Genomic DNA, 27,688 nt, shown 5'->3' with positions numbered 1-27,688 from the left:
GGCTCCTTAACATGGGAATTGTAGGAAAGTATTTTCTGTAATTTTAACTGAGATTTGGAGCAGGAAACAAGTACCAGCAGCAGTGCAAGTCATCATGTGGCTAAGATGTGATTCTTGATAATTCAGCACTAAATGATTCTCTACTCTCCTAGTTATACTTGTGTTGCTATTTTGCTAATGCTTTAAATTTTAAAATTTTCATTTAAAATATTTTTTGTAGAGAAGAGTTCTTTTCTGATGTAAGAAAAAATTATGCAAAGGGATTGTTTTGGATGTAATACAAGCACATTGTTTTGGACATTGCCATAAGCAATAAGTGGTGAAATTTGGCAATGAAACTGAATCATAAATGTGGAGGGTTTTGCTGCACCTCAGCAGGTGCAAAAGAGCAGCAAGTTGATTTCCCCAAGTCCAGCACACAACCAGGGTGTGCCACAAAAATGCCCCAAGCCACACTGAAGCTACCCAGAACAGTACAAAAGGTGTTCGCACATGGATGGCATCACACTACAAAGCACAGTTCCTCTAATGATTTCAAACACTTCAGTAACGTTTACCTTAATTCAAGTGCTGCTCTGGTGTGCTTTGCATGCTGCACACCCAACAGGGGCCTGAGGACACACAGTCACAGCTCCTTGGCTAGGAGTAGCCATTGGAATGTATTAAGCTTATGGAACATTTCCAATATTCCTTCAGCATGCTCCCAAGAATAGCTTTCTCCTATTCCCAAATATCTTTGCAGTCCATCTGATATAAATATATAATTTTAGAGATAGAGGATTCACACAATGGATGAATGGCAAACAACAGACAACTTAATGCAAGCTTTTGTGAGGAAGAGAACTCATAATTTATATAGGCTGGAATTTCTTGCCTGCAGAGACAAGGAGCTCTGCATGGCTATTGTGTGCCAAGAACTATTGATCTTAATTTTTTATTGAACAGAAACTGGAGGGAGTCAAAGTAATTATAGACATATAATTTGACATTCTCCCACAGGACATTAAAGCTTATAATAATCACTAGAAAAATAATTACCAAGGTTGTTTTAGATAATTTTCAACTGAAATCCTGCAAGCAAAGTGCAGAAAAAATTATAAAATTTTTGAAAGAAAACAAAATAATAATCTTTAGAAGGATGATAACACCTTTAGTCTAAAAAGTTATCAGGCCAGTAGGAATACCAGTAGCAAAGAAATATATTCCCCCAAATAAATCTTAATTTGAGAACCAGAATAAGTAGCTGAATAAAATGCAATATGTCATACAGTAAAAAGTGTTAACTTTTCCGCCTTAAAATTGTATTTGTTTTGGTAAATTAAAATTCCCGAGTTTTTAATTTAAAGATTGCTTTTTGGCTTTTTTTTGGTGGGATTGCATTTTAAAAATTTCTTTTATAATAATAAATAATTGAAGACATTGTATAAAACTATATATGAGGGTTTTGTAGGGGCTTGTCTCACTTCTCATCTGTCTTGGAGGTTTTACTGCTTCCTGAGGTATTCCCAGTGGGCACCTCTGGGAAGCTGCCTACGGGTACTGCTACATTGAGCTTCCTGGACTGCATCTGCAGGCTGAAGTCTGAAACAATTACAAGCATAATCTTTAATATTATTTTTTCCTACAATTTTTCAGAAAAGAGCAAAATGATTTTCAGTAATGAAAGAGATGGGGGAATGCTTTCCTGCTTACATTACCAATTCTTTTAACCAGTATAGCTGTGAACCCACTATTCTTGGGAGTAGACATTCCAAATTATTCAGTTTCACAGGGAATTATTCAATAATAAACTTTTGCAAAACCTTTTTTTTCCATACGACAGGGGCACACATGTAGATAGGCATTTCTTTGCTACTCTACACTTACAGGTTGCAGTTCTTGGTTCCAAAGTCTGATTTCCCTGCAGATGCTGCAGTATAGGAACTTTAGGAAATATTTCTATTTCTATGACCTCGTCTCTTGGTGGCTCCTTGCCTGTACCCAAATGATTTGGAGATAAAATCCTGTCTAAGCCAAACCCAGATAACATAGAATAGGAAATATGCTGTCAGTGGGAACTCCTTTCATCATGAGACATAAGGACTGATCAGAAACATAGATATTTTTTATAGTTGTTATAAAGCATATGTGTGAGCTTATGTTTAGGAGGGTCTCTAGAGGAAAGCACATATGCTTGCTATGTTTACCATAAGAACCTCTTCATCTTTCAATTATGCCTAGCATCTACATTTCTGTTTTCAAAAAGATTGACACATTATATATTCCAGTAACTCGAAAAGCAAAGCAAAGTAAATTTCAGAAGATCTTAGCCTGTCACTAAAAAATCTCAATCAGCAAATATGAAGTAGCTGGGTTGATGGATCACCATGCCTGAAGCTGTTTCCCCCAACCATTTTGATATAAAAATAAGTTGGAATTAAAAAAAAAAACCAACTTGTGTGTTGGAACAAAGTCTAGGCCTAATTTTGCAAATTACCATCTTTTAGAGAATTCAAAACTCTTTTTCCAGCACTCTGTAGATGTTGATTGCCTTTCAGTACTCTGTGTAAATGGTTACAACTAAAGTAAGATTCTTTCCCCTCACTTACAATTTATGTTGCTCAGATGGTATCCAGGATGGTTAATTTTAGAACTGACTACACAGTCAAGAGCTTCAAACATGGAGAATACTTTCAATTATCTATGTTTTGATAATTACATTGAAGTTGTCTTGAGTATTCAGTATCTAAGCTAGTTTTGCCTAAATTTGCTGAAGAGTGTCTGAAATATTGATTCTAGACCTCTTATTTGCTTCTGTGGCCTATTCTAATGTACTTTCTGAGTTGAATCAGTTGATCATCCCCCATTAGATACATTTTGAAAGAAGCTACACTTGGATGAGCTTGGTATTCCTCAAAACAGATGTAAATTTGTCAAGATCCCCTTGGACTGCACTTACTGCAAAGTATATGTTGATACTGGTGGTGCTTTCAGACTCTTTATAACAGATTATTGATACATAGACTTGAATATGTTGGTAAAAGGGTCTGAAAGCAACAAAAAGGGCTGTAATGTCAACGAGGAGTATCAGGTGTCCTGAAGTGAAACCTTACATTTCAGTGAGCTGAGTGGCAGTGTGTTAATTCTTCTGAGCTGAGCTTACCCAATTTCTTCTGAACCTTGCATCTGTATTTCTTCCATTTGTGAATTTAATGGGAGGATCATGACTAGACAGTTTTGATTTAGCAGAAGGGGAAATATTTAGAACCGCATACATGGAGTACCTGTTTTGCTAAAAATATTATCTCAAGATCTCTAAGTTCCTACACACTGATCAGGAAGAAGCTGAGCAGCTCTTCACACCTACCAGCCCTCTCAGAAGGCAGTTCCCTTTCTTGCAGCCAGCACTTCCATAGTCCTGACAAGCTCCGGGCTCACAGGTCAGGCTCAGTGGGATCTGTGGCAGCCAAGACAGGAATCTGCCAGCTCACTTGTTGTGACCTGGTTCCTCAACTGCCCTCCAGACAGGAGCCCCCAGAGTGATGGCTCCCAATCATATTTTCTTTTTTCTCATTATAATCTGCTGTCCTGCTAAAGCAACTGACTCATTCACAAAGCAGCCTAGTAGAAGCAGAACACACACTACCCAAAAAACTGTTGCAGAGGTGCTTTGTCATGATTTGATCACACCCTCCTTTCTATCTGTATTTTTTTCAGAATATTTTTATATCTTTTTCTTTCTCTACATGCTTCAGGTCATTCACCTCCTATTGCCTATTTTTTTCTTCCATTTTTTCATTTATTTTTAGTTACAAATTCTCCCTCATTCACCCAAATCTTAACATTTAACACTTGTTACTATTTATGAATCTTTCCAAACAATGGTGAATGTACTTGAGATTCTGCAATGAAAGGGATTGGAACAAGTATAGCCATGGATATAAAAACCCAAATGCACCATGTACTAATTCTCACCTGAGAAAAAATCATACAAATAAAATCATACACATTCTACTTATAAAATGCAGGGTAGTATATTTTTTTTTCTTCAAGAGATTGCCACATTTGCCTAACTTATTAATTCCCAATTCTCCCCACCCCCTAAGTAAAATCATAAACCTTTCTGCCTTATGGAAAAAGGGGCACAGACTTGTCAGAGATCCTTCCAAGTAATATTATGCCTCTCCTGCTATTCACTATGCATCAGCTCTGGCTTGTCTTTCCATCCAGAAACTCATTCTTTCTCCTCCCGAGGAGATTAACGTGAAATTTGATAGCTTTCAAAAGTGGTTTGGTACCTTAAACAAGAAATAAGAGCAGTTGGGACCAATTGTTCTGAACAGCGAAACCTGTCACACTGCATACAGCCAGGCATGCTTTGACAGTCCTTTCACTCTGAACTGGGTAATAGGAAAGTCAGTAAAGAAATGTTGTGTAACCTGCCTTGAAGCCCATATTCTCAGAGTATAAGAGAATTTGAGCAAAACACAATGAAAACTGCATTTATTGTGTAGGAAAAGAACAAGTTGGTCCTGCTTATCTTCTAAAGTAAGCTCCTCCAGGCAGGGACTGTATCTTTGTACTTTTTACAATATCAAGTGTGCTGTAAGCACTTAACAATTAATAATGAATTGTAAGTAAACTCCAAACTTGTGAGAGGTGCCAGACTGCCATCTCTGGAGAACTGGCCTGCCTATTTATGTAGAGAATAGGCAGCACAGCATTGCAGGCTTGTTTATGCTGCTCCAAACATTTACTAATTCATTTCACATAGGCTGCTGAACAACCATCAGATGATAACTGCTCACAGTCACTGAAGTCTTAGAGAGATTTCTAGAGCCCTAGAACCTTCCATGCTCTAAAGCTACAACAGGGGGGTGTATCTCATTTTCAATCAGCAGAATGAAGTAGTATCCTCAATTTTTAATTGGAATTAACACTAATTAAGGAAATAAAAGGTTCTTAAGATGCACCAAGAAATAATAAAAATAGTATTAGAAGAAATGCTATTTACCAGAACTCTAAGTAACTTGTTTGCATTTTAGCCCTATAATTTTTAGTTCATTTACATTTCTTGCATTTTCTGAAATGATGAGGAATCTAGGCATAGTGTAAATGACAGTACGTAGAATTTTTAGGTAATATCTAATCATCTTCTTTGAACTTCCCCTTTAAATTACCTCTGAAATAAAATTATAACTACGAAAGCCATTTAAAAGAAAACCTGAACAAAGTGGAATGCTTCATTCAATGTTGTACTTACCAGCAATTCTTTGGATGGCAAAGGCAGGAGACAAAAGGAACTTCTTCAGTTCTATGCTGAAGTAAAAAAAAAACCAAACCTGAAATTTTTTCCTTACGTCTACATCTTCCAGAGAACAACAGGTTCACCTTCACATCAGTTGCTCTGTAATTAATAAAGCAGCAGCAAATCAGGCTTATCTCTATTAAAGCCACCAAAATCAAACCACTGGTTTTCTCATTCAGCAAATAACAGAAAAAATGGGAGTAGTAGGGTAGAGAATGTACCCATTCAAAGATTTATCTTTAACTGAATAAAGACTTCTTAAAAAAATCTCTTCTGATCCTTGGAAAACATGGCTATGGGAAAGGCAGTTATGCATGAAACACTTTCAAGTTATGCAAATCCTCAAGAGGAAATGATACTAATCCCCAGATTCTATGCATTCTTCACTAGTCATTTATTATGCGCACTCAAAATACAGAAAGCAACCCAATCAAACAATTTTAAAATTTTTTTATGAGTGTAAAAATTCACAGATCTCCACAGAATAAATAATACAGGGATGTAGAACCAAAAGGTGAAAGTCAAGTTTAAAGTGGAAGTAAATTCACTGAGTGGATGTCATTTCACTCCTAACCCCACATTTTATGCAATTCCCACACACTGAAGTTATCGCATCGCTCATCTACGGTAGCTGCCAAACCACAACACTGGCTCCTCCTCCTGCCTCACCCGGGCACAGCCTCTGCCTCAGCACACCCACCCTGACGCCATCTCACTGTGCCTCTGCCAAGGCATATTTTCATGCCACACAAAAACATATTTGAATATACTACAACAGAGTAACAGATGGAATTCCTCCACACAGAACTGCAGCACAGCCTCTTCTGTGCTGAAATGGAAGAAGCCTGTGCTGACTTAGTCTATCTCAAACACCCCTTAACTTTCACTGGTGTAAGACAGTGTTTTTGGAAGCTGGAATAACCAGAATGAGCACATCTCAACGGGTGGAACTATGTATAAATTATGGACTGCATTGAAGCCATACTTAGGTCTAATTATTTGTGGCAACATTGGCTAGGGAGAGGTATCCCCCAGGAAATGCTACAAAGGATTCAGGTTTAAAAGTCATCAATCAGAAGTGAAGTTGATCATCTACACAACTTTTAATTCTCTTACAGGCAGATGAAATGACTGGCTGGTAAATCAGTAGCTACACAGCTACAGTAGGAATAGCCTACTGTGGAGTAGAAAATAGATGACAAGAAAATAGATCATTGTGAATAAAACATTGAAAGAACACGAAAGCAGTTTTCTGTTGGGCAAAACTTTGAAGAAAGTAATGCCTGAGCTGCAAATTCAATGACTGAAAGACAAAATTAAGGAATTTTGCATCACGCTTTTGAGGCTATAAAACTACCAGCGGCAGAGGCATGGAAAATAAAGCTATGTAATTTAAAGGCTGCTCCTGAGTATGTTTAAATTATTATGATTAAATTTATGGAAGAACATAAGACTTGCTATGAGGTGACACATCCAAACTACTGAGAAAGCTTAGAGCAATACAGTAACAGACAAAAATATTTCCCAAAAAATCACCTTATCAGAACAAAAAATTATATACTGAAACTTGAAATATTAGGTGTACACAGACAAGTTTTCTATTGGTCATAAAGAATGAAAGTTCTAATACAATGGTGTTGAGTTTCTGAGTTTCCATACACATTTTCTTGTGTTTTTACTTGTGGGTTTTTGAGGTGCTATTTTCCTGGGATTTGAGGTTGGGGTTTTTTTTTTTTAATTTCTTTTGTTTATTTGTTGTAGGGACGCTTTTTTAATCAACATTATTTCATAACTTAGAAACTATGGTAGAGACAAATGAATCAGAAAAATATAACACACCATACTACTTGAAGTAGTGTGAATTGAATGGAAAAATTATCTAGGTTAAGGATAAACTTCTGTTCTCACTGAGTCTTTAGTTTCCCAATCCAGTCTGCTGTAGGAAAGTATAAATGGTTCTTCTAACTGGGGGGAAAGGACTTCTTCTTTCACATACATTGCCACCTTATGGCAGTTAAATATGTTTGTGAAACTATGGCCTAATTTAGACCTTCTACTTGACAATTAGTACGGATAAGCAAATTCAGAGATGTCAGCTGTCAGAAGTGCTACTGAAACAAAAATCACAGCGAGGCACCAGCACCAGAGCTTACTCACCAGAGATGTCTAGAATTCTAAAGAGGGAATGAGAAAGTCACGGAGATATAAAGCATACCTACATAAATGAAATTTTTACTTTATGATAACTAGATTTATAAACATCATGTCTGTCAGTATTACTTTTACTATATTCACACTCAGTCAGGAGAGTCAAGACTGATACATTGTATTTTAGGGAAGGAAACTGGAATGCTGGAAAATAATTTGATGTAAGTCAATAAAATAAGAAAATTATTTTGCATTAATAATATGTAAAGAATGACATCTTTTTCTAAATCACTCAAGATCAAGAAAATTCACTTTTTGGTCAGATTTGACCCTAACTTCCCTGTGCCCATTAACTACCCAGAAGCTGTGTTAATGTATCTCTTACATAAACCCTGAACACTGAAAGTACTTAACAGCAGTGAAACAAATTATTTTCATAAACATTTTGACATTGCTTTCCTCCAATGCCTTTTACAGCTGAGTTGTGAAGGATCTGCTAAATTGTCATCACATCCTAGCAAATTTCTGAGCCCCTTGGAGTATTCTTCAGTTATACTGGAACATAGAAGTGCCCATGTTTTTAAAACTTCTTCCAAAGTCCCAAACAATTGCAGTTTCTAAAAGTATCAGGACAGCATTGATAAAACCAATGAGCTGAACCAACTCCTCTGCTACAACTAAGATTAGGAAACGATAATGATATGGAATGCTAATTGAAATACACCAACTATCTGTGATTGTAACAATTCCTCATAACATGTCAGTATAACTGACAACAATTGATCTAGATGGTTTCAGACAAATCTTCAGTAATCCCTTAATATATAAACTGAGCAGAAGCAGGCAGAAACTCTTAAATCATGCATGTTTTATAAATACAAAGAAAGCTGTGCAATTGCTCAATACCTCTTACACTAAAGAATCCTCACTGGTATCAAGTTTGTATTTTCAGTGGACTTATGACTTTCCAACTTTTGGGTTTTTTAATACTAAATTACACCAGTTAAGCTAGTTCAGTCTGTGACAGTCTGGAACAGAAGTTAGTGCCCTGCTTCATTTTGTTCCTTTCCTTCATCTTTATCCCCACTGTTCCAGCTCCTTGTCAGCTTTCTGAACTGAGCTGCTTCTCCTCCTCCCTTCCATACCTTTACTTATTTCCCTCACCTCACAGCCTGGTAAACAGAGCAGAAAAATGGGATGGAGAAACCCTGCCTCATCTACAGAGAAATTGCTGGATATGCACTCACAGCTCTCCCCACAGTGTGCAGGGTGGAGAAGGGACTCGTTGGCTGCTGTGCTTTTACAGACTTATTGAAGCATTAAGGTGCTGAGTGGTTGTTTGTGGCGTGCTGAAAGAACTTTCTTCCTGCTTGGTAACTACCATGACTTATCCAGTGCATGTGCAATCAACAAGCTGGAAAGAATCAGAAAGTAATTGGTTGGTCAGTCTCTCACCCTGGGAATCAGACAAACCTTGGATTAGCTTGGTAATGCCTCTGGTGGCTTTTTGGCACTAACATTTTTTTTTGTTTTCACTGTCAGAATGGCCAGCAGCCAGTAATATTCAAGGAAGTTTTTCAGACCAGCATTCCAGCTGTGCTCAGAAAGACTAGAAATTTAGTAGAAGTTTATAATACATTCTGCCAGATCAGTTACAGGTTAGCAAGCTATCAGAAAAGCCCTAAAGCATCATGAGAAAATTTTTAGAGCTAGGGCAGTTCATAGCTGAAATTGTCCTAACATTAACTAGAGACTTGAAACTGTTAGGAAAATGCAGTCACATCTCAAAAAATTCTCACAAAGTTATGAACAAACCAGATACTTTACAAAAGTACTTCTTACTTTCATCAGATAGGACATTTCTTAAAGAGATAGAACCAAGTATGAAAAATATAAATAAAAGGAGGAAGTTGTTTATCAGTCTCTGAATATCAAATTTATCTGCCTCTGCTTACAGTTAAATGGGACATTTTAAGGTGGTATTTTTGCCATGTTTTAACATTATTTAAAATCACCTCTAAATATCCTTTATCTCCACAAGGGAGGTCTGAGTACTGTGCATCTATTTTTTAAAGAATTCATACATAAAGTTGTAATTTTATGTGGAATAAAATTACCTATAAAACCTGAAAGACCTTGTCTCCAATTTTTGTTCATAAACACCAATTATCTTCTCTCTTCACTCTTTAACATTCACTCTAATTGCTGCTGAAGTCTATTTGCTAATGAGGTTACCTTCCATCATTTGCTGGCGCTGTCACACATGAAAAAACTGCTGCAGCTGATCCAGTTACTCTTCAGCTCCACCATTTGAATCATCTGCAACAATAAATTGATTTGTGGTCTTCCTGCTTGAAAGGCAACTCTTCTGTCTTCCAGACTGAGAACAGAGGAGGAAGGAAAAGGAAAGGAGACACAATTACACTCTACTAAAGCTGCTTTAAAGTCAGAAAGAAGCTACAGGTAGGGGGACAGGTATAGGCTCTTACCTACCAACTTACATTCTCTTCCTTTGGACTTCCACAAATTTACTCCTGTAAAACCAGAGGCAAAAAGATTGCAGACTAAATGCAGCTCTGAAGAACTAATTTTTTATTCTGTGTCCTCTGTATGAAGAAATACTGAGGAAACCTTTCAAATGCAGTTCCTATGACTTAATACAGAACTTTTAAAAAGCCAAGAATTGCACAAGTGGTTTTAGGACAGCATATTACTGACAATGCCAGGGAGACCTGGAAACTCAACCTTTTTCTGTTCTTCAGAGGAGAAAAGGCATTTTATTTTACTTCATCAGGGATTTTTAAAAAGAGTACATTCCACCACATCAGTCTAAATTGCCATGTGAAGCCTTCATCTCATGGAAAGGGACTGATAGTGGAACAGTGAAAGGGAAGCTGGAATGTGAATAGGTACCCAAGTCATACAGAAAAACTCAATCCACATGCCTTCCTATTATGCCTTTTCTCTTTTTTTCTTAAGAAAATTTTGAGAATTTTTAAACTGAAATATTATTAAAGACATTTATATAGCAATAGATGTGAATAAATAGGGTACATATACATAGATGTGTTTTGGGTATTAACAGATACATAAATTATTTTTTGATCCTAGCTTTTAGTATGAAGTATTCTCTCTAATCACAAAAGTAAAACAGTTTCATGTGTAAGACAGTAATTTCTAATTGCATTCTGCTGCAGATTTTTCTTACTCCATGTTCTGTGGCACAATCTTTTATTTTCAGAGTTCATCAATTTCCAATTAACTTCTGCAAAAGACTTTATATTAATAACCTGTCAGCAAGTAATATCAGCACAGTGATTTCTTTTCCTGTCACTTCCTCTATGTAGCTTTTGAAATTTCCTGTTGGATGCTCTCCTCATATGTAGTAGAGTTTAACTGTGAAAAACTGTTTTAATCCTGAAATACAAGTAAAAAAAATCATGTCAACACTGTATTATTTTGTCTTCGTATGTCATTGGTTACTATCTTTTCAAAGCAAACATTCTCCTTTCCTTGTTCTTCCAGTCTTTATATAAAAATAACAGAATTCTAAAAGATTGATGCAACATAGGTAAATGAAATTTCAATTAACTGATTTCCAATAAATGAGAAAGAGTGGTGAAGCTGGTGAATCCACAGGGCTCTTTAGCATAATTCTGGAATTTTTTTTTTTTTTTTTGGATGTACATGCAGTTCCAGACAGAGGCCATCAGGAGCCTGCATTTTTCTGCCCTCCTATTCAGAATCACAGAAATCACATCCAATTTCCAATGTTATACAGTTAGAGCATGAGCATCTGCTTTCCATCTGTATAAATTAATTTACTAGTATTTGCAGCAATGCTGCAGCAATCACTGTAAGACCACATTTGGCAACCATCAGGGCCATGAAGAAGTTAAGACAAGGGAAAGGGTATTCACAATGTCAATTATTGGAGAAATTATTTTATATTTTTGGCCTGCCTGAGACCACTGCTGGCATAGTTCAGTTTGCATTATGTTGTTGATATAGCTACAATTTTCACTAAACACTACATAAAGGGATATAAAGATATTAATATTCACTATATAAAGATATTAATGCAAGTATGGCTGCAGAATATTAACATAAAGCTACTATACAGCTTGGCAATCAAAAAGTATCACATGATGGGTTGCTATGGTATCTGCAAGCATGACTTTTTTATAAAACAATATTGCAAATAGCAATACAGCATGTAATTCTCTGGCCATTTTTAAGCATGACTGTTACAGATACTTACTACTTTGGAAATCAAAACAGTTTATTACACTCCATTTCAGATATACATTGTTTGAAAAATATTTTGTGCTGCTTGTTAATTAGCCGTCACATTCCACATAGATGATTATCAAGATTGCTGTTAAAGAGAAAGTAACATGCTTTTAAGATAATAGAAAATGGAAGTGCAGAGCATGTCTGGAACTGCAGGGTTTGATTGTTATAAATTGTTTATGAAATGCCACTCCTTATTTTCATCAAAAGCTTTTCTTGCAGCAGATATCATGTGTGCTTCAGCATGCAATTTTTCCTCTCCAGAGGGATGAGAATGTGCCGCAGTTTACTTTGCTTGGGCTACACTGCAGTCTTTTTTTTTTAAGGCAAGCACTAGAATATGTTTCTTTCCACCGTGCAACAGCTCCCACTGATCAGGGAGGAAAATTAAATATGCTGAGTGACAGAACCTGCATGCTGTATCACACAGACAAAACCTAGTTGCCCTCTAAGGATGAAAGAAATGGTACCATCCCCCACTGAAAAAGATGTTGCTAATGCAGAGGTTTGTGAGCCATTAAATATTCCTACACTGCAGAGATTTCAGATTATTTCTCCTAATGCCTTAGTGAGCTAGATAAGCCTTTCTGAATCTATACTATAGAATAAATATCGTAAGGATTTTCTATCTCCAAAAAAATCCCTGCATTTTTAATAATACTTCATTATACATATTATATATATATACATATATATAAATATATATATGTAATATGTATAATGAAGTGCAAATGACACAGATACTTTCATATATGATTCTTTAGAAGGCTGGGGCTGTTTCAGGGGTGCACCACAGGATTAGATGAATAATGCCTATTAAGAAAAGTAAACCTAAAGCTATTAGAGGGATTCCTCACTGCATCAAACCCTTCAGCTGTAGCTGTAAGCTCAGATGAGCACGGCAGTTGTTACCGACGTGGTATCAGGTCTGGATATAGGTCCACATGTCCTACAGGGTACAGAACTGAAACCCAAGGAGCGGCTGTTTCGGTCACAGAAGTGCTGACAGTGACCATCTCCGCAGCACCAGAGGGATTATCAGGCTGCACCGAGCACAAGCCCGGTCCCTCAGTGCCAGCCGGGCTCTGGCGGTGCCCGTGCCCGCGGCCGGAGCTCGCCGGTGCCGCCCGTGGCTCCGGGCGGGCGCGCCCGGCTCCGATCCGCCCCACCCGCCGGGAGATGCTCCCACCGCCCCTGGAATTCACGCAAATTCCTGCCTGAAAATACCAACTACCCCCGAGCCTATTTTAGGTGTCTATAAAAACAAGCGAGAAGCAATATCCTACCTATTCCCCCTGCTATCTTCTCCCTTTTTCGTTTTTACAGGTGATTCGGTATGATGGATGCGGGACTTGTCTTTAGAAGTGACGTCTTGTCCTTAGAAGTGAAACATTTTTGTTACAAGATTGAGGCAGATCAGGATTTGAAAAATTACAAAAATGTTTCACTTTTATGTTCCCATACAGGTTTGAGGAATAGTTGAGGCTTTTTTGGAGGGTGGGGAGGGGAGTTGGAGGTTGATGACACCTTCAAAAAGTAAAATACACCAATATTACTGGATTAGTAAGAGACAGCTTATTTCTTAGGCAGTTTTAAAGGAGGTTTTCTTACTAATTTTTCCTTCTCTGTGAGCTGGGACAATAAGAGAGTGGAGTGGCCTATTGCTCTAGGAATTTTGTTTAATGTTTTGCATAATGATTTATGACTGATCCATTACCTGAAACCACTGTCTGGTATCAAAACTAAAGCACAGATTTATTTCATACCTGCGGGTTAAGGAGGAAGTCTGCAAGTCAACTGTGTCTTCCATAAGGTTTTTACCTTCAAGGTATACTGGAATGATTTCAAAGAAATACAGAAGTATCCAAATTTATTCAAATATATACACTTGGAATCCAAAAATATATTACTTTTTTGGTAAAGGTCTGAGATATTGCATTTAAGATACTAAAAATGGAGTGACTCCAGCTGTATTATTGTTTCAATAGTCATAACTTTAAAAATAATAGAAATTGTATAGGGTAAAATTATTTTATAAATGACCTTATATATTCCTGTGCACTACCAAATTTGTAGAAAAATTATTACATAAATATTTTATGCTTATTCCACATAGATTTTTCAATTTACCTACACACCCATCCAGCACTGACTTAACTTTAAACAGCAATTTAAGAGTATAAAGTATAATATTATTTTAAAGTATTTACATTATTACATTAATACAAAATTATTAGCAACTGCCATATTAAAATATTAGGTATTCTGGATTGAAAAAAACATCCATATTAATTCAAATCGGGTATAGCTACTAAAAACATGCATATTATCCTTCAAAGCATAGCATAGTTCAGTGTTTTTTCCTATTAGTTATATTGGCCCAAGCATACAGCAGCTTCTCTTCACAAAAGAAATGAGAACACACACACACACAAAGAAAAAAAAAGCATTAATCACCCCATGCCCAGGTCCAATGCACACACACCAAGTCCCTCATCCTGCCACCTGTGTGCAGCAACCTCCAACCAGGGACCAGCCCGAAAGCCTTGCAAAGGCATCGGCTGCCTGACGACGGCTGTGACACGGCCCCTAAAACCTCCAACAGCTCCTGTTCCCTCCTCTGGGCAAGGATGGATTTCTTCAGAGAGAAAGGAATTAAAGCAACTCTGTTATGCTCCCATGGGGTTATTTTGGTGACAGATCCAGGCTGCCCTATCCCAGAGTGAGCAGTGTCTGCAGGAGCAGCTGTGGAGCCATCCCACACTGGACTTGCCCAACAGAGAATATCACTAGAGCTCTTACTGGACAAGTCAAAAATTTGGCAAAAAGACACATAGTTGAAATACATTATTTTTTCTGAATTCTAGAAAACCTCCTCTGGTCAGGACAACATCAGCATTTCATTTCATCTTGATAGTGACAAGTTGAGACTGAGCTAAGTCATGAAGCAACACGTGATCTAGAAGTCTAGATCACCTCACTGCTGAAGCGGCTCCCCCTTAATTTTACCAACCATTACTTGTTAATATTTATAAAATTCATACAATAAAAGACAAAGACTAAAATAATTACATAAAAAGGTTATCTTTATTCTTTTGGGTTGTTAGCAATGTAATTATTTTTGGTAAAACAACTTCCTGCATGCAGTTCATCAGTATACTACGAGCCAATAATTTCCATAAAAGCAGGAGCCCATCAATATTCTAGTTCTTTTATAAGAAATGCAAAGTGTTTCACTGTCCATTGCACAAGTTCACTATTCATCCTCATGAAGGAAGATTTTTGAATAACAAATTATATTTAAAGAGTTTCTACTGCAGTGTGCACCAATAAGCAAAGCAGACAGTGTGATATTAACTCTGGGGAAAAAGCAATGTTCCTATGACTAAGATCCCTGAAAATCAATAGACAGGATAACATAAAAAAAGGCCTTCTATCTTGTTTCACATAAAAAGACCTACCAACAGATCAGGAAAAAAAAAATTTGTACTGTCCATTTGTTTTAAAATTATTTCTTATTAAAAGCTATTTAAAGCAATTAGCAGAAATTTTCCATTACACATTGTATATTATGTTTCTGAACAGTAAAGTGCCAAAGACAGACAGCAATAAATATTAAAACAACAGGAAAATATGTATAATTTCTTATAATGAGTAAAAAATGTTATAAAATAAACTATTCTTAAAATAAAAATAATAGATATACATTATAATTTTCTTATAGCCCCATATTTTAAGCCATCTATTTGTCCTGTATAGTCCATTACCTTACTGCATATTTGCTGATTACAACACTCACACAAAATAAAATCTTTAATAGCAGCAAACTATTGCTTACTGGTATGAGGAATGACGGTCTTGTCAAACAGTTTTTCTTTTTAGCATTCACATTTCTTCCCATGTTAAACTTTAACAGCTGTAGGATAATAGCAGCAAGCATGCATCAGTTAGAGCTTCCAATTATTTAAAGTATCACAGAATATATCATAATATCTACTGAAATGTTGTAAGCTAACTTACTAGGGTACATATTTGACACATATATGGTAATTAGGTCATTGTCTCCTTGTTCAAAAAGGTACCACTGTGTAAAACAACTGATTAAATAACAGAGGGTATTTTACTTACATGTATATTGCCAGCCTGAATGCAAAAAAAAATCATCTAAATCCCAGTGCAGGACAAAGCTGATTTCACTACATCTTTTTGGTCATCTCAGCTCTCTATGGAAGGTTACATTACAGTGGAAACCTGTCTAAATTGCCAAGAGGGCGTCAAAACCACCTCTTTCATGCACATATTTTGTGTTGCTATGATCCATCCCTGCAAAGTAGAGAAAATGAAATCTGAGGTACATATTAAGGTAGTATTTGTCCCCAAAGGTACTCTGCTATCAACTTACACTCATAGCTTTATTTTTCTAAGTAGGATACACTCATGAGAAATGAGAAGTGTAGCAACAGACTTTGGAATAAAGTATGGAAGCTACTCACTATACTACAAGGTCAAACATACAATTTAAAAAATAGATATAATTTCCTATGGGCAGAATTTGTCATTTGTAGCTCTTCTGTGAAAAGAACTGTTTGAATGTTTCAGGAATTATCAGCTATCTTGTACACTGAAAGTAATTTTTTTAGTAGTTTCACAATTTCCAAGCAGGAGCTCAATGTAGCATCATTTATTTGTATCTGAAATGGACAGTACAAAAAATGAAAAACTACTAAAAGGTAATAAAAATAAATACATTAAACTTAAAGGCTAAGTTACCAACCTCTTTTCTGTGAGAATTATTCCCTTGTTTGATTTACTGACAAATTCTTTATCTGGACTCTTGGTTTTTTTATAGTTTGGTGCTTCTTTGATCTACACCCTCAGGTTTAGTAATCTGGAATTCTGGCTTTTTGCATTTAGAAGTGGCTTGAAGAGAACTATGCTCATATTATGATGCCATAATTACATATTCCTGACATCTGTGTTTCTCGGCACACAAGAGTATTATTTAGTGTTTATCGAAATAAAGAGTATTTAGATTTTTTTCTCAGCACAGCAGAACTAATAAAGCAGTATGTTATTAAAGCAAATGAAATCATGAACAAGAACTGACACACGTGGAACACAGAAAAGAGATGAAATGTACACAGTGGATACACTTACTCCACAAAAATACAGCCTTATTAGGACCCCTGAAGGGTTCCTATATTCCAAGTAGAAATTTTGTGTCTCCTCTCAATTAGTAACAGCTGATAATCAAAACTATTGTTCTGCAAGTTTGTTTCCCTGTTGCCACCGAGGGTTTACTAGTGATGGATCATTTTCTTGGACAGGCACTGTCTGCAGTAGTGGGTAAATATGTAAAAATTTATAATTTTGGCATAATCCTCCAGTAAGAGTGCTACTGACAAAAACATATTTTCAAGCTTGCAAACATTCATCATGGATAAAAGTGTCTTTTATTTTTTGTTTCCTCTTCTATCTTTTCCTTTTTCTTCCTTTTCTGATTTGTCATCTTCATATTTTTCTTTTTCTGGTTTTGTTACACTGTCATAAGAAGGCGGAGCTGTGGTGGATGCAGACATATTCATTTTCTCTGGAGACGAATTTTCACTCAGTTTACCAACAATCACATCCTTTTTGATAAGCTGATCACCCCCATCCTTCTGATACATAAATGAAAGCTTCTTTACTGACTGTCTCAGAAGATGACGTCTGTAAGCACGTTGAATGATAGTGGCAGAAACTTCTTCCTGCTTTCGTTTCAGTGTGGTTGTAATTGGTTCATAGGAGACTTTAGAAGGATTGGATGCCATAAACCGATCTTCCATCTGTATTCTGAGGGTGTCCATCTCCCCACTTTCCCCCAAAACACGCTTTGTGAAAGCAAACAAGATGTCAAGGCAGTGAATTCTGTCACCGCTCACCACAGGTAGATCCATTGCAATGAGATGAATTGTGTTTGGTTTTGGTATATTAAGAGGAGGATCCAGAGAAGCTGCAAAATCAGACAGTTTGCTATATTCTATGAATTGTGTTGCACCAGGATCATATTTTTCCCAAACCTCATAGAACATCTCAAAGTCATCCTCACCCAAGGGTTCAGCACTTTCTTCAGTAGCAACACTGAAGTTCTCCAAAATCACAGCAATGTACATGTTCACCACTACCAGAAAAGATATGATAATGTAGCTGACAAAGAAGAAAATCCCAACAGAAGGGTTGCCACAGTCACCTTTCACAGGGCTCCCTGGATGATCTTTATGGGGGTCACAGTCTGGATCTCCACTGTTTAGAATTGGGTTGAGCAAATTATTCCAGCCAGCGGACGTGGTGATCTGGAACAGGCAGATCATGCTGTTGCCAAACGTTTCAAAGTTGAACATGTCATCAATTCCATCTTCCTTCTTGACGTAGGCAAAGTTGGACATGCCAAATATGGCATAGATGAACATGACCAGGAAGAGCAGCAGCCCAATGTTGAACAAAGCAGGGAGAGACATCATCAAAGCAAAAAGCAGAGTGCGGATTCCCTTAGCGCCTTTAATGAGGCGCAGGATTCGACCGATCCTGGCAAGTCGTACAACTCGGAACAAAGTGGGTGACACAAAGTACTTTTCTATCACCTCAGCTAGAAACATACCTGTGAAAAACATAAAAATAAATTAAGAAAGTAAATTTTTAACACAGATTACATTTTCCACAGAAAATGTAAAATAATCAAGAGAAATTGAAATTAATTAACTCTTCTAATTTTTGCACAACTTGATAAAGCATTAAATACACATATAACTATATTTCATTGTGAACATAGGAATTTCTTACCTATTATTGAAAGAATAACAACCACAAAATCAAAAATATTCCAGCCAATGGTGAAGTAATAATAACGGAGTGAAAATATTTTGAAGACACATTCACCAGTGAAAAGGACAACAAAGACCAAGTTAATCCAATATAAAATATTTTGCATCAGTTCAGACTGGTCATCTGTTTCTATCATCATTGTGATCATGTTAAGACAGATTAGAACCATAATGATGATGTCAAATAGTTGCTTGGTTACAATATCAAACACCAGACCTTGCAACTTGTTCTGAGGGAAGAAAAAAGAAAAGGTTATAGTATTTTTATGTAATAAACATCTGTTTCTTCCCTCCCATTTCATTCTTCCTCTCCCAAAATATACAACCAAGCAAAAGGCTCAAAAATCTAAGTAAACTATTGTCCAGTAACTTATATGCTAGTTCAAAGTTTTTCTCTCAAAACTCAACAAGCCTATATATTTCTTCATGTTCTTTGACTCTCTGTTTTCTGAGGCATAACAAATATGAGAGATTTTTCCTGCAGAACAAACATGTGTACATTTCAATTCAGAATGAAGGGGTAACTAATTAGGCTGAAACCATTTAAGAGTTAAAGGAGAAATTTTATTATAATTGATGTACCACTGAGATTTCTCTCCAAATACAGATGACATAAGAATTGCACTATTCTTACCATTGGTCGAGGTATAGGTTTTTGTGGTTTCTTGGAGCCCAGCTTCTTCATTGCATTGTAGTATTTCTTTTGCTCTTCAGTCATGAAAATGTCTTGGCCTCCAAGGTAAATTAATAAAAGAAACCCCAAATCTGATTACAGACAAGCCTTCATATCCATTAATTCACAGCATTGCAGCACATGGTTTAAAAAAGCCCTTTAGTCAGCCTTATACATTGTTACCGAAACATAATAATTATTTCAAAGATTGTTAAAATATCTGATGAATCTTGAAGGAAAAATGAAAGAAATTATGGAGCAAAGAAAATCCCCAAAAGTTTGATCTACTTCTTATTAAAAAAAATACATACCTGATTAATTCCTTTAAATAAATTTTAAAAACTAAACCCAACTTGGAAAATACACATTTCATAGACACTTAATAAATCTAGCATCACAATCTCCACACTGTAAATCAATCTACTAAAAATAAAAAAGTTTCAAAGGTACAAAGATACACTGTGAGCATATATGCCTTCAGGTAAAACATACCAAGAGAAACAAATTACTGATTCTCCTTTTCAGGATGTGCATTTTACCATTTGACTATAGGTATCTCAGTTCAAATGATATATGAACAGTGTGTATGAAACTTGATCATCCCCCTACACTGTACCTAGATCATCAGAAGCATGGGTTTACTCTGGGGTTTCTTTTCTGAATAAAAGGATTTCTAGACTGGTGTAATGCACACATGGAACACTTATCAGAAATACAATTTATATTTTCAAGTAACGTGTTTTATTCCTTTCATGCACTTGTTTGCAATTGTATTCCAGGTATGCATGATATCAAAGCAGTGGCATATGGAAATCAGCTTCAGAGTCAGGGGTGATTCTGTGACTTTGTACCACTGAATTTGTCAAATGTAGTGCCAATCTTATAGACAAAGTAATGATAGGTCAGAATGAAGGTGTGTTTAACTTTCAGCTGTGTCTACATATTGACATGAAGATTTAGAAGGCAAAAGAGACCATCTTTAACAAACTCTCCTCATAAATCAAATATTCAAGTAAAATTAACTTCTTGGATAGTAGGAGTTTCGGAAATAAAACAAGAAATTGATTTGATAATTATGGTGGAAATATTCTGTGACTGTTGGAAGACTTCAGTCACTGGGAAATAAAGAATAAAAGAAGAGAGCCATAAAGAAAGTGGGAAAGGGTTGGGGATTTCTTCTGCTGTCTCCCTGATGTAATGGCTATCATTAGAGAACAAGCCCTTCTTGTCTCAGTGCACTGTCCCCAGGGAGAGAAAAGGACTCAAGGCAAGATAACACACAGGAACCACAGAAAAGCACAGTTTAACTACACAGAGACAGTATGCTGCAACACAAGCTCTTTTCCCATTCATATCCCAATGTGCCCAAGTGTCAGTGATATTAAAAAAGAACAATAGTCAGAAAAATACTTCTCTTTCTTTCTTTCTTTTACTATGAGAAATTTCAGACACTATTATTTATCCTTGCATACATTTACTGAATGCTCAACAACAATGAAGTATTGTGAAAATGAAACATGTGGTACTTATCTTCTTTTTTTGTTGGTTGAAGTTATCTATGATGACACCAATGAATAAGTTTAGGGTGAAAAATGATCCAAAAACGATAAAGGCCACAAAGTAAAGGTACATGTACAGGTTGTGTTCATACTTGGGCTGTTTCTCTACCTATATAACACAGGAAAACAGCAAAGCATGACAAATAACAGTTAAGACAAATCAAAGATCCTGAGCAGGAGGAGAAGTTGCACCCAGATGTACAGGGGGGTAAACCCAACTCTTTTGGAGCATATGCTACACTTGCCTCATATTTGAACTTGAAAATCTATTTAATACAGGTTTCTGTAATTGCACACATTGCAGGACTTGCCATCCCTTCCCTCTCTGTTTTCCTTGATGACATTTGACATTTCATGTAGGTCCTACTAAATTTGACAGAAATGTACAAATCTCAAAAGCAATTCAGTTCCTACAGACTATATGCAAATCAAGAGCTGGATTGAGGAGAGATGCAAACAAATATCAAGATTAAAAGAAAAATAGGTAAAAATTAGCAAATTTGGTTTTTGAGATCATCAGAGTCTGCAGCTCTAGATTAGCTTTCGCAGTGATGCCTCTTGACTATTTGGGTTATTTTTGAGGACACAGAAAAAACTTGTTTCCTGATCTGTACAATCTCAGACATAAATTAATAGAAAACCAGATATCATTATTTTGGATTTTTACAGAAGAATTATTAGATTAGTAGTAATTTATGTAGCTTACAGCTATAATTTTTGTTACTTGATAAAAGTATAAGCACTTTGTGGGCATAGATTGTAGAAAATTCATCAGGGCTTTACACTTAATTTTTTATATTTTAGATCATTTCAACTACCATTCAAGAAGTCTCACATGAGTCTTAGATTTGTTTTCCCTCAGTAAATTTTATATTTACATAGTAGATTTTATATTGCACTCACTTCTGTAGAATCAACTGCAGCATACATAATCTCCATCCATCCTTTAAATGTTGCCTAAAAACAAAATTTGTTAATATTTTCTATCACAGCTCCAGTTCTGAGAACATTCTAAATAAACCAGTGTCTTCTGCAATGTGTTTCTGTTTATAAATATAAAGAAAGTATTAGAAGTCTGGTGCATTACGAGTGAAGCATTCACAGGAAGTTCATTGCTGCAGATTATCTCCCCCCAATTCTTAAAAAACACTGCATAAATTCTAATCTTCATGGAAATTCATATAAACTCTCTGTGAGATGAATTGCAATCAATATCATCATACCAGAAAGACAGTGATTTATCTCCCAGGGAACAGTGATGTGCTGGCTGCCATCTGTAAAGCATTACCCGAACAGGAAAGGCACTGTGCTATGTGACATCCCAGTAAAGCCAAGCCTCTCGTGCCAGGATACAGGGAACCTGCATGACCAGCTAGTCAGCCTGTACAGGGATGGTGTGGGTCACTCCACTGGAAACAGGGAGCTCCAAGCAGAGACTGAGTGAAGCTGCCCAGGGACTCAGTAGCTCCTCAATGTGTGTGCCATCTAAGCCTATCACAAAACTCAGCCTGGTGTCATCTGCCAGCTGCTGAGGGTGCACTCAATTCCAATACTGACGTCATTGATGGAACTATCAGATAGTACCGGTCCTGGGGCAAATCCTTGAGAGACACCACTTACACTAAGCCACTGACTGTAAGTCTTTCCACACAGCCATCCAACCAATTATTAGTCCTTCTAGAGGGTCCTCATCAAACCTCCTCTGAGGGCAGGAAAAGTGTGAATGATGTTAACTCCAATCTTTACACAGGTGAACTGTGGGTGCAGAACATGCTACAAATACTAAAAGCAGTGCCACTCTCTAAGCTGGTAATTTATGCAATTGCCCAGTGCTGTTTAGCAACAGCTACTGTTACCTCCAGAAGTAAACAGATGGCAGCCTGCTAGCACAATACTAACTACTAAACATTACCAGTTGGAAATTTTTAAAGGCAGAATAATTACCAATTGTTTACAAGTACAAAAAATTTCCGAGAAGCAGTTTGTCAAATGCATTCAATTATAAATATATATGCATGTCTTACTGGCAATTTACAGATCCTTTCTATAAAAAGGCTCATGCCTAGAAATCTACCACACTTGTCTTGTTTGAAGATCAGATAAGTCCTAGAACCTATCTATGACAACCATGGTAAAAATACTAGTCAATAAGACTTAACAGATAAAGAAAATCTAGCTGCAGTTTTTAACCAGATATTTTAGCTACATACTGTATTTCCATAGCACTTGAAAAGGTACTAGCAGCTGGGTGCCAAGCAACTCTTTATCCATCATGTAAATATTAGATATTCCTCCTCTTCCAAAATGGCCAGAGAATGTATCACACATTTACAATAAGCAACATTAATTAGCTCCACAGAACAAAATTATAAAGTCAAATCCATATCTATTTATTTATTTTAAAATAACATTGAAAATTATGGAATTAAATGATACCACCACTAAAATTAAAGGTGGAAAATTTATGCACTTACCACTTGAAGCAGAGAAAGATAACCAATTGCAACATTATCAAAGTTTACTTTCACGTTTTTCCACCGAACACTTCCAGTAGTCCTGTTCATATTTTCACACATACTTTTATTACTGACTTGTTCTGGTGAGAGCATGTCATTATTTGTGGTGTTAACACAGTGATAGAACTTGCCAGCAAACAAATTTACTCCCATGATGCTGAAAATTAGCCAGAATGTAAGACAAACCAGAAGTACGTTCATGATGGACGGGATTGCTCCAGTAAGAGCATTCACAACCACCTAGTCAATAAACACAGAAAAAAAAATTAAAAACAACACAAGAGTTATTTATTTTTCTAATCTAGAAGATGATTTAATGTAAAGCATTACATTACATTTAAGTAATGCAAATAGAAAAGTAATACATGTATGCATGTCATACAACCAAACATGTTACTGTTGGCCTTACTAATAGACATTAAATTAGTATTATTCCATGCTTTTATAATTTGGCATATTTTTAGGGATTTGTTTTACACATTATTTCCTTTTTTCTTTTTTTTCCTTACCCTCATGCCTTCAAAGCGCGACAAAGCTCTTAGAGGTCTCAAAGCTCTTAATGTTCGGAGAGATTTAATTGCACCGAATTCTGAGAAACCAAGGGCAGTAGCTACTAAGCTAACCAATGAGACCTAGAAGAAACAAAACAAAACAAAAGCACTTTTCTAAGTAGCTTCAAAATAGAAATGCCTTGAGGGGAAAAATTTTGATCTGGATATTGGGAAAAAAATTCACAAGTTCCCTAATTTTTCAGTGAAAATAAATTAAAAAAATAAAAAGGAGAAAAAGAAATTAAAGAAAAAAAAATTAGTCTAATATTACATGTAAATTTCAGAATAGTTTGAACAAAAACACACTTTAATCCATAATACTATCTGTGGATATGTGCGTATGTATATTTTTATTTTTTAAAAAAGTAATTTCCTCACCCTTCATGTGTTTGATTGTGGCTTGGACAGCCTGTGATACCAGCCATAAACTGGCTTCTACATACATAGAAATCCTAAATACAACATTAGAAAACTGGAAAATTCAAAAGGTGTGTTGCAAAAAAGAAAAAAGGGAAAATATTACAAAACATCCTGTAATGATGCGCATGAGACAGAATCCCAACCTCAGCTTCATTTCAACTTTGTTTTTCTAATTATCAAATAATATAATTTCACAAAAGTACACTGTTATCATAAACTGGAAAAATCTTTGGATTTCAAAAATTGTTTGTATTTTGGACAATTAATGTGCCTACTTTTGTGGAAGAAAGGGTTTAATCCACAAGAATTTTTGAAACCTTCAGTACAGCTGGATTAACAGCTCAAAAGTTGATTTTCCTGCTGTTTTCCAGTGAAAGTCAATGACTTGTGTCCTCACTGAACCCCTCCCTCCAGATGGCTATCTCCTGTTGTGTTTACACGAGGAAGTCTTCTGCAGATTTCTTTCCTCTAAGGGTAGCTCAAGCAAGCTGCCAAATATGACACAATCCCATCTTTGCTCTTCTCTGTGATACCATTTGTAATTGCACATGGAAAGCAGAGCAAAACGAGCTTTTTTATTTGTTTCAGGGCTAATTATCCATTTCTGAAATAACTGTGAACATCACAATGGGTAAGAACTTTTGTCTGTATACCATAAGTCCTTTCCCAAACAGGGAACAGCTGGAGAGCTTAGGCTGCTAAGTACAGAACAGTTTGCCTGAAAAGATTCTGTAAAATGTCTCACAGTGATAATTTAACTTGATTGGTACTGGCAAATTTGTTCAGTGCTTAGCTGGATAAAGGCATAGGACAGAAAAATAAAACTAAGATCTATTTAAGCAGTTGAGGGCAGCACCTGCACGCTAAACCAGTAGGAAGAGAAATAATTATAATTCCTTGTTAGTGGCTGAAAACAATAGCAAGTAAGTCTAGCAATAATATCAGAAAAAAGCCAAGCAGACCACCATGACTTTAGGGGTGGAAGAAGTGGGTTTACAATACAGGAGGTCAAACACTGGAAATTGCATTGCTAAGTAAGGCATTCTCCATTCAAAACAGAGTATCGGCCTGAGCTGTCTTGTCTAACCTTGAGGTTAGAGCTACCTGAAAACCTCCAGTGGTGCCCCCCAACACAAATTGTTATATAATCTGCTGCTGTAGGACCACAAAATGCAGACACTCTAAACAAAAGATTAAGATGGCTACATGAAAGCACTAAGATTGCTAAAAAAATGAAGAGCCCTTACCTATCCACACAGATACACGGTATGCCTAATCAGAAGATTTGATCTTAAAACTGAATTCAAGATCATCATTTCCCAATACAGGCTTGCAAGAGACACTAAATCTGAATACTCCTTAAATAGTAAAAGATTTACTTATTTCTATTTTTTTTTCTTTTTTACCAATGACCATTGTAATGGGAAAAAAAAATCAAAATTTACGTGTCACAAACTTCTGGAAACATACTGTCTGGTTATTCATAGTATGAAAAGAGTCTAAAACATGGCATCAACAATTTTATGGAAAGGTGACAGAATCTATCTAGATCATTGCTTCTGATTTCCCATTAATTACAAAATTTTCACAATTTTTCACTTAAGTTATAATAAAGAAAAATCAGAATGCTATAGCAACCACAAAGAAAGCAAACATACAAAAATTATATATTCAGCCTTACTCAAAGACAGTCCTAACTTTTTGTCCTTTTATGTACTAAGGTTATCTTGTTTTGGAAAATTTAGTCTTAGGGGAGGGCCTTTACACTTGCTAAGTTTCTTACAGGTCAGTACATCTTTTCTGGGAATTTATTGACTTTATTCTTGGTGTAACTATTAACTGAGAGTTCACAACAGAAGAAATAGAGAGGCCATGAAAGTAAAAAGCAGGAAACTGCATTTCCCAGAAAAAGCATATAGCATATTTTCTTGAGTCACTGAGTTAGTCCATTTGCTAAGAATGGGGATCCACTGAAAAAAGAAGCACAGTTAAATGAGGAATACAAATAACAAACTCCATTTGTGCCTTTCCTTCTAAAAAAACCTACTTTAAAAAAGGCATTAGGTAAGTTTCAATTCTAATTATAAGGGACAAAATTTCTGTCCTAGATTCCAGGTACCATCCAATCAATAGAGTTTTCTTTTGTCTACTTGTTGAATTTCTAGTCCAACATTTTCACAAAAAGAAAGAACTCCTTTAAATGAACATATCATGCAATGTCAATAATTTAGTTTCTCTGGAGTGCAATGTCAACACTAGCTTTTAATGTTATTGTTGAAAAACAATTCTCCCCTGCAGTTCTTTGTCAGTGCCCCATTAAGCCCAGGATCAAATGCTCAATCCCAAGTGCTCATTTAAATTCCCCTTTCCCTTCCTGTGAATGTGTCCTCCTTGCTCTCTGCTGCCACATCCAGCAGACTGAAATCAAATCTGTAAATCGTGCTCCCTCACCAGCTGGGTCCCCGCACAGTAAAACACAGAACACGTGGTGTCAATGGCAGCACAAAGGCAGATTTAGTTACACACTGGGTAACTGCAGTAGGGTCTTCTTCACCACTATGTATTTTCCCTTCCTTTAAACCAAATTTATATTATGCACTGCATATATCTCTATCAGATTGAAGCTACATAAAACAACCTGCCCAAACAACAGAAACAGACTCCTTGGAAAGCATAGTACCTACATCAACAATCAGGAAGTCCAGCCAGCACCAAGCATTAGTGAAGTAAGTCTGAAAACCATAGGCCACCCATTTTAGCACCATTTCCAGAATAAAGATGTAAGTAAAGATTTTATCAGCATAGTCCAGCAGGACTCTTATGGTCTTGCGCTGTTCAATATATATATCTTCAAAAGCCTGTAAAGAATGGGTTACATATAAGTCAGATATTGAAAAGCCTTTGAACATTACAAATTAAGCCAGAACTAAATGAAAACAGCAAAGTAAAATCACTTTCAACTTTATATGCTTTACCTTGAAAAACCAAAATAACAGAAATTACAATTACATTCTTTCTGAGTTTTAGATTTTGTTATTATTTATTTTATTATTATGCAATTACAATAAAAAGTCAGAGGTTGCCCAAAAGATTTTTAGAAACTTCAATACTACTCAACACAGAATTATAATTTTTCACCTGAAAAGCCCAGGCAAGTTGGTCAGAAGCCACTCTCATTATTACATCAACTTCAATTAACAAGAGACCAGATATTATGCTGATGATCTCCAGTGAATTCCTGTGGCAGGAGCTGATGGCAAGGTTTCAGTAGTGGGAGGCTGTAGATGTGGCCACTGTGAGAAGAGGCCAGGGGACTGCTTTGTGCCAGCTCTACCATTGACCCCACACGGGGAACAGCCGGGCACAACAATGAAGCTGACA

The 27,688-nt window shown here is 36.3% G+C and overlaps 1 protein-coding gene across 1 annotated transcript in view; it reads right to left on the bottom strand.

Annotated features, from left to right (window-relative positions):
• Nucleotides 1-14,819: 14,819 nt before the first annotated feature.
• The window catches only part of LOC135450525 (sodium channel protein type 2 subunit alpha-like), a 60,057-nt gene continuing 47,188 nt past the window's right edge, over nt 14,820-27,688 (bottom strand). Inside the window, exons 20-27 of the mRNA XM_064718809.1 lie at nt 26,992-27,165; nt 23,846-23,968; nt 23,295-23,576; nt 21,724-21,777; nt 20,792-20,929; nt 19,223-19,327; nt 18,548-18,818; nt 14,820-18,365 (exon numbers count right to left, since the gene is read on the bottom strand). Coding sequence (XP_064574879.1) covers nt 17,182-18,365; nt 18,548-18,818; nt 19,223-19,327; nt 20,792-20,929; nt 21,724-21,777; nt 23,295-23,576; nt 23,846-23,968; nt 26,992-27,165 — 2,331 coding nt within the window. The 3' untranslated portion in view covers nt 14,820-17,181. The remainder of the gene's footprint in view (nt 18,366-18,547; nt 18,819-19,222; nt 19,328-20,791; nt 20,930-21,723; nt 21,778-23,294; nt 23,577-23,845; nt 23,969-26,991; nt 27,166-27,688) is intronic.

Source organism: Zonotrichia leucophrys, chromosome 7, assembly GCF_028769735.1.
Source record: "Zonotrichia leucophrys gambelii isolate GWCS_2022_RI chromosome 7, RI_Zleu_2.0, whole genome shotgun sequence".
Classification (NCBI taxonomy): Eukaryota; Metazoa; Chordata; class Aves; order Passeriformes; family Passerellidae; genus Zonotrichia; species Zonotrichia leucophrys.
Note: the sequence above shows the minus strand (reverse complement) of the source record. Positions and strands in the feature narration are given on the sequence as shown.